Raw genomic sequence first — 13,660 nt, forward strand, 5'->3', positions numbered from 1 at the left:
TTTTTTTTTCATGAGTGATTTCTGTTCATTGCAAAATAAGCATTTTTTTCTCAGTGATGTTGCAAGCTAGAAAATTAGCAGCAGGTCCTGTTTTTGGACAATTCTGTTCAGGAATCGCCCATTATTTTCTATGCATTGCACTCACAGGAAAATGCACAGGTTTAAAAATGTGATATTGGTCAGAGTTTCTCGGACAAATATCGCACTTGCCCATTTAAATGCGGTATTAGGGTGAACACCCACTTGCGGTATTCTTGCACGTTTTTTTTCATGCGATTGTCAATGGGACTTTCTAATGTTAAAAACGCATCACACAAAAATCACAAAGCACAAACTTGTGATGCGTTTTAACATTAGAAAGTCCCATTGACAATCACGTGAAAAAAAACGTGCAAGATAAAGACAAGTGTGTGTTCACCCTTACTGGGACACACTACTTTCCTTCTGCTGAAGAAATGAGTGAGCCCTGGATCTCCCTAACAGAAATGAAGGTTCACAGGGCCATAGCCAACATTCCCTTCAGTCAGCTAGTCATTAATGGTCCTGTCAAAGAAGAAAAAAGGTTGCCCAGAGTTGGAAAGAACATCCTGACTCATTTTTGCTTCTTATCTATAACTAGAAACTTTTTCTTGATTAAACGGTTAGACTTTTAAGTCATAAAGGACATCCACGCCTATTGAAAGTGAAACCGTTGTTAAATGTCCAAGTCCGACACAGAAGCGCAGTGATTACAAATCTTCCTGTTTTCTGAAATTTGCAGTTTCTTGAAAGGAGATATGTTTATTGTCCATAATGAATTAGAAGATGGATGGATGTGGGTTACCAATCTTCGCACTAACGAACAAGGACTTATAGTTGAAGATTTGGTGAATGAGGTGGTGAGTACATATGATTTCCTTCCCGTTTGCTAGTCATAAATAAGAATCATGAACTCAGAACTACAAACTTTACATTTTTACTATTTTTTTTCTTTTTAGGGCAGAGAAGAGGATCCCCATGAAGGCAAGGTGTAAGTGTTCTTAGTGGTTATTAAATGATCATCACTGACCGTAAACATGGCAGGTGTTTAGCGCTCTGCATCTTTGTGTATAGTCCTTGCACAGGTTCCAATGGTTGGTCCTGGTATAACATTTGGCTTTATGACAGTGTTATCCAGTACTGTTATAAATCCCTTAGACCACATCACATCAGCGGTTTGATGATATTTGTGCCTGTAACTAGATCATTTTGCAATATTTAACTCTACATTTTATCGGACAGCGTTTTACGTAGACAAATGCGTTCCTGTTAGACCATTGGTGGCTTTACATGGGATGACTGTCATCCGTATAATTGCTCAAAAAAGAGAATGCAATGCAGTTGTTGCACGTAAATAAAGCCACCTACAGGGTTATGAGCGATAATTTGCTCACTAGTCGCTAATCTTTTCATTTCAGCTCACCTGAAAAGTAAGTGGTTGATAATAAGTTGCCTGGTATAAAGTCGCAGTCACTCGTGTTTAAACACGGAAGTTATATGGAGTTTTCCCTACGAAGCGTACCTCTGCGATCAACTAATGAACAATAAGTTCTTTGTGTAAAAGCTTTCAAACACCTGAAGTTTGAACACTTCAGCGACTTTTTTGAGTGACGATTTGAAAGATGGGGCTCGTTCACACAGGTGTATTGCATATTTCAGTATCTGAATGCATAGCATATTCGTGGAGTGAAATACCTTGATTCCCATCGTATTTCTGCCTATTAGTAGTTTTTTACGCATTGGGAAAAAAACCCTGCTAGAAATCTCATTGATTTTTTTTTTGTGTAAATACGCAGCAAATGCACAGGTTTCAATACTTATGCAAGCCTATTGATTTCAATGGGCTATTTCTGTGCATAAGGCACACCAAAATAGGACATGGTGCATTTTTTTTATATACATGCTATTTAAAATAGAGCGAAAATGCACAGTTGTGAATGAACCCATTGAAAACAATGGTTTCTATTCAATGCATATTTCACGCGCAATACACAGCATATTTACGTGTGTGTGTCTGAACTCTAAAAGTACTCTAGGGTGCTATTCACATCTACATTAGCAGGGGGTTCTTTTTTTGTGTGCGTGGCTGGAAACCTGAGACCCAGTTGTAAGGCTGGGTTCACACAGGGCGGATTCCCGTCGGAAATCTCGCGGTTTGGCCGCAGCAAAAACCGCGAGATTTCCGCCGGGAGAACGGCTTTGAAGCGGCCCGGCCGCTCGCTTTTCCGTTGCGGCCGCGACGAAAATAAACAAAAAAAGAAAGGTAAATAGACATGCTGCATCTTCTGCAGCCGCGGTTTCACCCGGACTTACCGCAGCGGATTGGCCGTCCCGTGTGGACAAGGTTTCTGAGAAATCTCATGGCAAAGCCGCGGCAAATCCGCCCTGTGTGAACCCAGCCTAAGCGTCATGGCTCCGTTATGAGCAGAAGCCAAGATAGTAATGTGAACAGGATCGGACAGCTCAGATCAGCAGCATTAATCACCCAGCAGCCGTTGGTTTGCTTTCACAAGATCCGAGGATTTTAGATATCTCTAATACTGTAATGGGTTTACTTTTCAGATGGTTCCATGGGAAGATCAACAAGCAGGAAGCGTATAATCTACTCATGACAGGTAAATTCTGGTTTGATATTTAGTATCTAAAATAGATATACTAATTAATCCCCCCCCCCCCCCCTGTTTCTTATCCCTTCATACTTTTTAGAACAAAATTTAAATCTCCATAGACAGGTAGCACTTGCATGCAGAATGCATTCCATATTCAACCAACCCAACCCAGGCAGACCAGCGGATGAAAGAAAATAAAGAGAAGAAAAAAAATATTGGCTGTAAACAGCCCCCAACTGGGGAAGAACTCATTTTCTTTGTTAAGCTGCTAGATGTGATAGATATATTTTAAGCACAAAACATATTAGGTAAATGGAGTAAAGGGCACTTTTGCTAGTTAACACACTGCCTATCATATAAGCACAAATTGCTTGAAAAGTTAGTGACCATTTAAAGTCAATGGGTTGACTTTAAAGGGTCATGACCATCTAAGCTTTTTGTGGCTGAGATGGTTTCCAACTAGCAGTTGGGAAGAGCTGAGTACTTAACACAGCACTGTTCCCATGGCTTTTATTGAAGTGACTGGGAGCTGTTTCTGTAAATCCCTTAGTTACAGAAACAGTGTAACGCGCTGTGCTATGTTGCTTCTGGAGCTCCCCTTCACTTCAATAAGAGATGGAAACAGCACTGCGCTAAGTGTTCAGCTCTTCCGTAGCCTCTGACCTTGTGGATGGTAGCTATGAAAAGCAGAGATGGGAATACCCCTTTAAGTAAATATGCATGTCTTGTGTTCACATAGAAAAAAACATGCATATTTCTTCAGTTTTTGTCATACACATTTTTGCAAGATTACAAAAAAAGCAAAAATTGTCAAATAAACGCGTATGAAAAACTGAACACGATACAGATGAAAAATGGGCACAATACAGAAAATACATGGATTGCACAGCTGTATTTTCATAGGCAAGCGTGAATGAGCCCTATTAGACTTTGCTTCTCAATTATTGTTCACTTTGCCATCTTATCTGAAGTTGAAGTCCTTTTCTAACCCTTTTTTTTTTATAGTTCTTTATTTTAATTATGAACTAATTCCTTTTTTTGAAAATCCCTAGTTGGCCAAATCAGCAGTTTCCTTGTGAGGCCGTCGGACAACACTCCGGGAGATTATTCCTTGTATTTCCGCACGAATGAAAACATACAGCGATTTAAGATCTGTCCAACACCAAACAATCAGTTTATGATGGGAGGTCGGTACTATAACAGGTAACGGCTTGTAGAGCGTCTGAAAGTTTATACTTTTTCACAAAAGAACAACACTGTAGCTTAAAAGAAGCCTGTCGTCCTGAGAATGCAGCCCATTACACAGCAGGGGGAGCTGAGCAGATGGATATTTTTGAGTAAAATGATTCAATACAAACGTGTATTTTATTCATTTAAATCATTGCTCTTTTTATGCTTAGGAGTCCAGTGAGCGGTACTACTCAGTGATGGGGAGCCTTCCAATTACTAATTGGGACCGCCCACTGGACTCCTAAGCATAAAAACAGTAGTTGTCTGGGAAAAGCATCTGTGTACCAATCTGCTTAGCGACCCCTGCTTTATAGATCAGACTCTATGTTCAATGTGACAGGTTATCTTCAATAAGGGCTATTGGGGAACTCCGAATAAAAACTGGTAATTCCCTATTTAGAGTTTTATTTCTGGAATCTAGCAGTGGGACTTAACAAGAATGGGAAAACCATTTAAAATGCAAAGTGATGGCATATCCCTAGGATATGCAATCCCTTTGATTGGTGAGGATCTGATCTCTGGCACCTCTCCACAGGACCTGCGTTTATGGGGGTCAAAAGCACAGGAGTAGCACTTCTTCCCCTTCATTTTTTTTTTCTCTGCACGGCGGAGCCAGAAACTTAGGATGGGAAAAGCACTAAACCAGCGCTGTGGCTCCTTCATTCTCAGGATTGATGGGGGCCCCAGCGGTCAAGCCCCCAACAATCATAAAGTAGTGGCATATCTTAACAATATGCAATCACTTTATAAGATGAGCAACACCTCATCCGTGAAGGAATTTTAAGTTTTGCTCTGTTTACCCAGCGCTCCCGTTAGCAGAATATAAGCTGCTATTTTCAGTAGACTATAATTTGTGAATGAGACAGATTATACATATCATGAAAGCTGCTGACTGGGACCTTACCTTGAATTTGGAGTCTCCAGTTTCCGTGCTGTAGTAATAAGATGTAATTACAGTTGAAGAGAGTGATTTCGGTAATGGCGCAGTGTTAGGAGTTACTATTTATAACTTTGTTTCATTCCATATTCTATATCACCACTGATTATGTTGTCGCTATCTAAGGGATATCATTCTGTAATCTTGCATTAAAGAGAGACCATCAAGAAATGGTTCAAAGGTAGGGGGGCAGATACATGGCTAGCCTGGTTATACAATTGTTTTTTTTATAATGTTGCAGTGAACCTGACACCCGACAGGTTGTTAAACCCACTTTTAGGGAATATAGATGCCACTGAAGGGAGTCCACTGCATGTCAGGATCTTTCTCTTAGGCAACGCAAGAAGTGATTTACCAAAGAGCATATCTAGCAGAGCCTGACTAGTCCATGTATTCTAGGCATACAATACTAAATTTCTACCAATTCACATATGTGATCTGATTTGCAGCCTCTTCACCTCCGCTCTAGAGACTAATAAATGGGCAACAATGAAAGGCCCGACACCAGCCATTCTGTGTGGTTTTATTAAAAAAACTAATTTGTCTATGGACCTTGAATATTATGTATGTTCAGATTGTTTTTTTTTTTTTTTTAAATAGAATTGATGATATCATAGAACACTACAGGAAAGAACAAATTGTGGAAGGCTATTTTCTGAAAGATCCTGTTCCTGTGCAGGTAGGTCACCAGAAACGATACTTCTGTATATTAGGCTGGGCTCATACAAACACCTGTGCTGGCATGCTGAGCGCATATCTCTTGCGTACGAGCACACATGTGACAACATGCGTACTTGCTGCGTGCTACCAATCTCCATACATTATCTTGGCAATTATATTATTGGCACGTTGCGTTTTTTTAATGCAAAATATTGGTGCGCAGTAACCGGTCAAAAGGAAGACCTAAGTGTCTGAAATATGCAGTAAGATGCTTTCAAATGTATCATTCATGCCACCACGAGAAATTTGGCATATGGTCTTGCCAACTTCTTTCCTCTGAGTTTAGCAACTTGTTAAAGCAAAGGGCAGCTTTATTACCATGAGTGATTGATCTGAAGTCTGTTCATTGAATCCTATGTAATGTATAGGCAGCAGCACTGTAGTACATACAGTGGAAAGTTGGGTTCATTCTAGAGATGAGCGAGTATACTCGGTAAAGGCAATTGCTCGAGCGAACATTGCCTTTATCGAGTACCTGCCCGCTCGAGATGAAAGGTTCGGGTGCCGGCGTGGGGAAGCGGTGAGTAGCGGCAGTCAGCAGGAGGGAGCGGGGGGGAAAGAGGGAGAGAGAGATCTCCCCTCCATTCCGCTCTGCTCTCCCGCAGCTCCCTGCCCGCCGCCGACATCCGAACCTTTCATCTTGAGCGGGCAGGTACTCGCTAAAGGCAATGCTCGCTCGAGCAATTGCCTTTAGTGAGTATACTCGCTCATCTCTTGTTCATTCATATACCAGGAGTGCAACATTTTTTTTATCCCAAAGCCTGGTTTTAAGCAAAGCTCTTTGCAGTTCATAAATAGATAGACCACTTCTAATAAATGATATTTGAGAAGTTATGATTTTGTTGTGTAGTCCATTTTGGTAACTATTCCACTGGCTTCATTTTTTTACATTTCTTCCACAGCATCAGGAACAAGTTCTCAATGATCTTGTGGATGGCAAGGAAATCTACAATACCATCAGGCGAAAAACAAAGGATGCTTTTTACAAAAACATTGTGAAGAAAGGCTATCTCCTAAAGAAGAGTAAGTGTATCGGATGGATTTGAACGCTTGAATAATGTATAGACTTAGACCCCTTCACACGGGCGTATTTGCGTGCGCTATACACGTAGAAAGGAACCCATGGTTCTTTCACATGTGTGTATTTTTCCTGCACATTTCAGTCAAGCAAATAAAAATGCAGCATCCTCAGTTTCCTGTGCATTTGCACACCAAAGGTCCCCATAGAAATCAATTGGGAGGGTGGGATGGACACTAGTGTGCAAGTAGATGCATAATATGCTGCCTAATTCCACTGGAAAAAGAACATATCTGAAACTCAGTAAACTAATCGGCCATTTCAACGGTGCATCTTTGTTTGCCATGCATTTATTAATATGGCGGGCGGATAGAATACGTCAATACGCACGCAAAGGTTCTTAGTTTTCCGCCAAATCACACAGTCCTATTTTTATGTATTCTGCTGACACGCAAGTTTGCTTTGCAACTCGGGTTGATTTAATGTCAGTGTTGGGATGCTTGTTGATTGGGTATCGTTGTATTACTTTGTTATACATACCCTGTGCTTGTTAATTGCTAACTGCTTGACACATGGAAACATGGCTGCTGTTTGTATGCTCTCTCCCTGTGTTTTCATAATCACTTGTATTTGTATAGCACATATTACACAGCGCTTTTCATCACTTGATATTGGGGCTAATCTATATATTCACCTATTAGGGCTCCTTCACACGGACATAAATACGCTCCTATATTATAGAGCACTGAATCCCAATTTATTTGCAGCGGGGCGTTAAACACATTGCTGAAATGCGAAAAAATAGCAACATGCATGAAATGCACTGTTTGTCCATGAAATCTGCATATGCCCATGCGAGTGAGCCCTTTGTATGTTTACGGAGAGACTCCATGTAGATGTTGCCCTTGGTCATATTTGAACCCAGGACTCCAGCACTGCCAGGCAACAGTGCTAACCACTGAGCCACCATGCATCTGCTTCTAACTTCTTACTACTCTTCCTCCTCCTCAGGTAAATATAGATTGTGAGCCCCAGTGGGAACAGAAAATATCAAGTAATGTTAAGCGCTGTTTAATATGTATGTGCTTTATAAATGTGCCAATCGCTGAGCCACAGGTCCTTATCCTCGCCATCCTCTGGTTTGGCTGGGACCAACCGGCCAAGGGTCGGGTACATTTCGAACACAACTTTCATTTAAGTTCGATCCAAAACGGAGTTCAACTGGTTTGGCTCGCTCGACGCTAATTAGCAGACCCCGATACAGTACATTTATCGTCCCGATCCGTGCAGCCGGCAGCAGTAATGGGCCAGGTCTGCCAGCTATTTGAGTGCTTAGATGTTTGACAGCTGTAATGTGCTGGCTGAACGCCTTCACTCAGTTAACATGCTGCGTATGTTTCTTCTTTGTAGGTAAAGGCAAGCGGTGGAAGAACTTGTATTTTATCTTAGAGGGTAATGATGCCCAACTTATTTTTTTTGAAAGTGAAAAACGTGCAACAAAGCCCAAAGGATTAATTGATTTGAGTGTGTGTTCTGTCTATGTAGTCCATGACAGTCTGTTTGGCAGGTGAGAGGTTCCAACCAAATGTCTTTTTTTGTTTGGGTGTTCTTGTCTCCTCCTCCTATTCCCCTGATAAAACTTAGTTGGGTGCAGTTTGCTTTTCAATGTTGTTCCTAGTATTGGGGAGACTCCCAGGAACTGTGTGTACATGCCTATACCTGGCAGCAAAATGAGATTCAAGGCTTATGCACTTGGCCATATTACAGCTTAGGATTGTATGTAGCCATTATACGGCTCCCATAAGTCTACTGGACTTCCATATGCCTCCAACTTCACACAAAGCTCATAGCATGTTCTATAGGGTACCATATTAGAGATGCTGTACGAAGGTACCATACTAGATCTGTGACAATGTACTGTTCCATCTTGCAGGCTCGGCTAACAGAGGTTTCTAAGTTGTGAAAAAAATTTGTCAGAGCAGCGAATCGTTAAAAATAACCGTATACTCGCAGCTTCCGTATACTCGCATCTCATGTCTTTGCTGCTGGACTGCATTTACTTGGCTCCAGTGGTGACGCTCTATACGCATGCATCACTGGCCTCAGCGGTATAGGGCTCTAGACTGCTGAGGCCAGTGAATGGCTGCGGTGCTCCTGTGTATGTACATTCAGCATCACCACTGCAGCCTAGGGAGGACATGAGCAGTGAGTACATCATAGTTACTTTTACCAATTGGCTGCCATCTGCTAACTCTTTTTAGAACTTGGAAAACTTTTTATTGACATGTAAGTAAAAGAGCAGCTCTCGTGTTAATTAGTGCTTGTTTACTTATAAATGCTGGGAGATTGTGATATTTTTTTTATTTTTTACCCCCACATCCTGAAGCCCTTTATTACAGAAAATCATTGAAAAATGTTAGAAATTATTTGTCACTTTGATGTTTTTTTTCTTTCACTACTTTTAAGGACTTCAGAGCAGCTGCACCAGAGCTCTACAGTAGATTACACTAGAAGTAGCTCAGAAGAGCTTTGTCTTACAGTCTACATCTGAAAACCCATTTGAGTTTTGTCAATATGTACCCTTTGTTGCCTGTTGTCCACATGTGTCCTAATACATATCACATCCATGACGTGTGTGTTCACTTTGGATAACCACTTGCCGTATCTCCTCCCTATACAGGTATTGGAGAACATGGTTGTCTTGCTTCGGACGTGTAATGCTTAACTTTAGTTGCAGCGTTGCTGACAGTCCTAGCGGATAGTTGTCCTAAGTGCACAACCTGTAAGGGTATGTTCACACGTTGTGGAGATGCTGCGGAGTTGGCTGCAAACAATCTGCGGCATCTTATAGTGCTGAGGAGATTTCAAGAGAAGTTGCCCACAATGCAAAGAGAGCCTACAGTGTAAAGTGACTGCGGTGCGGATTTTAAATCCACAGCTTGTCTGTTTATGCTGCAGATTTCACTTGTTCAAGCAAGGGGTTAAAATCTGCATCAAAATCCGCTTGTAGCGTCTGGATTTTGATGGTTATCTGTGCCAGAATCGGCTGTGGCTTTTCCGTTATGTGGAAATGTGGCTTAAATGTGTGTTCACAAATTGCCTAGCTGGGAAATAAGTAATCCTTACTATAATAAATCTCACGGTTTTCTTTCAGGCCAAACTGTTTCCAAATTGTAGTTCAGCACTTTAGTGAGGAGCATTATATATTCTACTTTGCTGGGGAGACTCCAGAACAAACTGAGGTAATTTTATATAATACACGTACTATAGGTGTACGGATCTATCATCCGAACACAAAGTAATAACGTGCTTGTTGTGTTTTTTGTGTGTTCACTTTCTCTATCGTAAGCTTTAGGCCTCATATCCACGGGGAAAATCAGGCCCGCCGTGGATTCTTGATGCAGAATCCTGCAGCGGGTCGCTCCTTTCCCGCGGACATGAGGCCTAAAAATAAGAATTACTTACCTGTCCGGACGCTGCGGATCTGCCCTCCGTCGCGGCCGGATATTCTTTCTTCGGCCCCGTGGATGTGCTCAGCACACCGGCAGCGTGCTGCGCGCATGCGCTGTGCACTTTTTTTTTTTTTTGGAACTTCTGCTCTTCCACGCTCCCGCGCTGGAGAGCAGGAATTCAGCTGCGGGTGTGCCGCGGATCCGGACGGCTTCCATAGGCTTCAAGAGGTCAGCAATCTGTGGCTGCCATTGCATATGCTGCAAGTTGTAGTCTTTGTAACTATTGGAAAGCCACAGTAAACATCTGCATTCTCAAATATATATCTGACAATCATACACACTTCTCTGCACCTCTTTAGTGTAGGAAAATAGTTCAGGGGATTACTGGAGCAGCAATCACAGCACTTTTTTCCTTTTACGCATATGTGTAGTAAATGTACAGTGTACAAGATTTTGGACTTCGCAAGGTCCTTTTTAGAAGGCAAAGTAAAGATCAAGTTGAGTTAAGCTAACAGTCTTCAAAGAAAACCAAAACTGTCAGTCATACAAGAAAAAAATCGCTTGGCTTGCGTATAATCTGTACCATGGAAACAAACAGGTGTACAAAGTCTCATTTCAATTTAGTATGTGAATAAAATGTCACTTATCCCAGTTGCTTCTTAGAATATTAAGGGTGGAATTCCCGCTGCGAAATCTACAAGGAATCTTCATTGAAATCTGTCTGTCCTACCCGTGGGCTTGCTGTGGAATTTGCCTTGCTCATTGAAAAAGGTGAAAATCCACAGCAAACAATTGACATGCTGCAGATCTGCACCACATGTCAATTCCACTGCAGATTAAGCACAGATTTTTTTTTTCTTCCCCCAGCATATGCTTGAGAAAATCTGCACCGTTTGCACCCAGTTTGGCCGTCCCTAACTGCCCATATCGCAGGGCAACCTGAACAAATCGGCAAAACTAGTCATTTGGCTGCAGCAATAAATATTAGTGTTGCAATTGCCAGTTTGTTTCAGCAGTTTTCTCTGATGAATCAATTAGGTTTGCAAATGTTAAGTTGTATCTGTGATTATGTAGATGGGGCACAGATCCTTAAATCATGAACTACAAGAGTGTAGATCTGTTCCCAATCTTCTCTTTTCTACTCCATATTTCATTAGGATTGGATGAAAAGTCTTCAAGCATTCTGCAGTCTACGAAAAACGCCACAAGCCTCTTCTAATAAACGGCTTAGACAGGTTTGTGCAGTAAATATAGTCATGAATATATGCTGCGTTCATGAAGAAAATCTTCGTTCCAGGCTGGTCTTGTGTAGATCACTGCATGGCAGTTGTGCTTGACAGATTAACTGTTTCAGTTCTCTTTAAAGGGGTTGTGCCAAGCGATTTGTTATCCCCTATCCTATGGTTAGGGTATAACTTTTATGAGCAGTGGGGGTCTGATTGCTGGGACCCCGACCAATCTCGAGAATGAGGGTCCTGAAGGTTCCTGCTAGTATTTGCCCATCAGGAAAAAATAGCCTAGTGTTACACTGATTGAAGAAGTCTTCATTTATTGTAGCAAAATGTTTTGAAGGAGTTTTCCCACCAAACACCTTTTATAATAAATTGTAGCTGATGGCTATTATGGGGCTCCCAAGTACGCATGCGGGTGAGGAGGGGCCTTTGTGGAGTGGCAGTTGAGCTTGCATGTCGTCATTTAACACAAACTAATACTATTGAAAGGACGTCTTTCACCTATATTTAGTAGAAGAATCTAATCCCAACATAGAATGTGGCAAAGCTAGACACAAACAGTACCTTATTTTCTTCCTTGGCTTCAGTTGCAGAATGACTTGCAGTGCTCACGAGTGGTATGCAACTTGCTATGGAACATTCCAATGGGCAGTTCCACAGCTGAAGTAGTCTGTGCTCTCACCCTCCATACATCTAAACATGCACCTCGCATGGATCATTGGGGTTTCCAGCTCACACTGCATTGGCACTGCGCTACTGGTTTTGACGCATGCACAGGGATGTCCGTTTTTTCTCTCCATAGTCTAAATGAGGTAACGCACGTTTACCAAAGCTAGAAGTGTAGATACGTCAGTCATCCACTTTTGAAGGGCTTTCTTACAAGTATGAAGGGGAGAGAGCTTCATTATATGGGTGGTTTAACATTCAAAGTAGTGCCAATAAACACTACAGCTTGCCATGCAAAAAACAAGCCCTCATATAGCCCTATCAACGGAAAAATAAAGGTGGGGTGTTTAAGAAGTGGAGATGAATATTCACAAAACGTCGTTGCATTCTTAGGGCCAAAATAAGCCACGTCTTCCATTTAAACAATAAAACACATCCTGCCTCGTTCTACCACCTGTAGTATGTAAGTTTTTTTGGGTAGAGCTTGGCATTCTCTTCTTGCTAGCATTTTTCTGTTAGGAGTGGTGTAGAATGTCTTAATAAGTTACCTACCTAGAAACTACTCTGAAGGGTCTATTTTTTTGTGCTGATCCAAACTGCGTTTTGTCCAGTAGAATTTTGGAAATTTTATCTACGTTATAACTTTCATTTCCAGGTCAGCAGTCTTCATTTGCACATAGAAGAAGCTCACAAGCTCCCAGTCAAGCATTTCACTAGTCCGTATTGTAACATCTACCTGAACAGTGTACAGGTAGCGAAGACACACGCCAGGGAGGGCCAAAATCCTGTCTGGTCAGAAGAGTTTTTCTTTGAGTAAGTTGTTTGTTTTTTCTTTTTCTCATTTACGATGTTAAGACAAAGGCGTTCTCATTGGTACAAGGAGACATAAGTGCCAGAAGATATTGACCACACCATTTCATGAACACCCGAAAAAAAACCAAACACATGAATTCTGTGATGCAATACAGCACCATAGACGGCTTCTATAGATGATGTGTTTCGGCTCCATACAACTTGGAGCTTATGTGGAGCTGTAATACAATGTTGCTTATGAGCCCTTCCTTTTGACAGATACTACATGCACTATATGGTCATTGCCTGTTAGTATCAATGAAGCATGCATCAGATGGCATTGCATCTACCTGGCATTCTTACCAGTCTCCTCTGGTTTTCCTCATCAACTTGTTATTCTTGCAAACAAAACTGTTACTTGCTAGATTTTTGATTGCTGAGCGAGGTTGTCTTCACTAGATAATCCCTTTACATTTTATGATACTTGTATGTATATGTTGGATAATTACACTTACAGCAGTTGCCTAAAATGACAGGTTCTAAAAGATTAAAAGGAAGCAGTCATCGACTTTTATGCCCCATAAACTACATTATGGGGCTCAAGGGAATGGAAAGTGCATGGAGCTGTGTTTCATACTCTCCCATTCCTGCACTGTATCCCTGTGAACTAGGTGTGGGGGATACTCCACTGGAACGGGGCACCCAGTGAGGATGAAATACAGCTCCCTGGACTTCCCGTTCCCTCATCTTTTAACGTAGTTTATGGGGCTCAAAGGTGAGGATAGTGTCCTTTTAAAGTGTAGGATAACCCCTTTTAGTAAAAAGAACTTGCACATAAAGCCAGGTTTCAACTGAGTTCTTGAAATGATGATTTGTATGTTTTCTCTAGTGATTTATCTACAGATATAAACCGGTTTGAAATTAGCCTAAGTAACAAAACAAAGAAAAGCAAAGATCCCGACATATGTAAGTAGTGGCCTATTTTT

General features: G+C 41.5%; 1 protein-coding gene across 1 annotated transcript in view; it reads left to right on the plus strand.

Annotated features, from left to right (window-relative positions):
• RASA1 (RAS p21 protein activator 1) overlaps nt 1–13,660 on the plus strand; it is a 49,139-nt gene that overhangs the window by 21,746 nt on the left and 13,733 nt on the right. Inside the window, exons 5-15 of the mRNA XM_066602965.1 lie at nt 761–878; nt 978–1,009; nt 2,581–2,633; nt 3,680–3,830; nt 5,395–5,473; nt 6,417–6,537; nt 7,943–8,099; nt 9,687–9,774; nt 11,142–11,219; nt 12,538–12,695; nt 13,564–13,640. Coding sequence (XP_066459062.1) covers nt 761–878; nt 978–1,009; nt 2,581–2,633; nt 3,680–3,830; nt 5,395–5,473; nt 6,417–6,537; nt 7,943–8,099; nt 9,687–9,774; nt 11,142–11,219; nt 12,538–12,695; nt 13,564–13,640 — 1,112 coding nt within the window. The remainder of the gene's footprint in view (nt 1–760; nt 879–977; nt 1,010–2,580; nt 2,634–3,679; nt 3,831–5,394; nt 5,474–6,416; nt 6,538–7,942; nt 8,100–9,686; nt 9,775–11,141; nt 11,220–12,537; nt 12,696–13,563; nt 13,641–13,660) is intronic.

This window comes from Eleutherodactylus coqui, chromosome 5 (genome assembly GCF_035609145.1).
Source record: "Eleutherodactylus coqui strain aEleCoq1 chromosome 5, aEleCoq1.hap1, whole genome shotgun sequence".
In the NCBI taxonomy this organism is placed as follows: domain Eukaryota; kingdom Metazoa; phylum Chordata; class Amphibia; order Anura; family Eleutherodactylidae; genus Eleutherodactylus; species Eleutherodactylus coqui.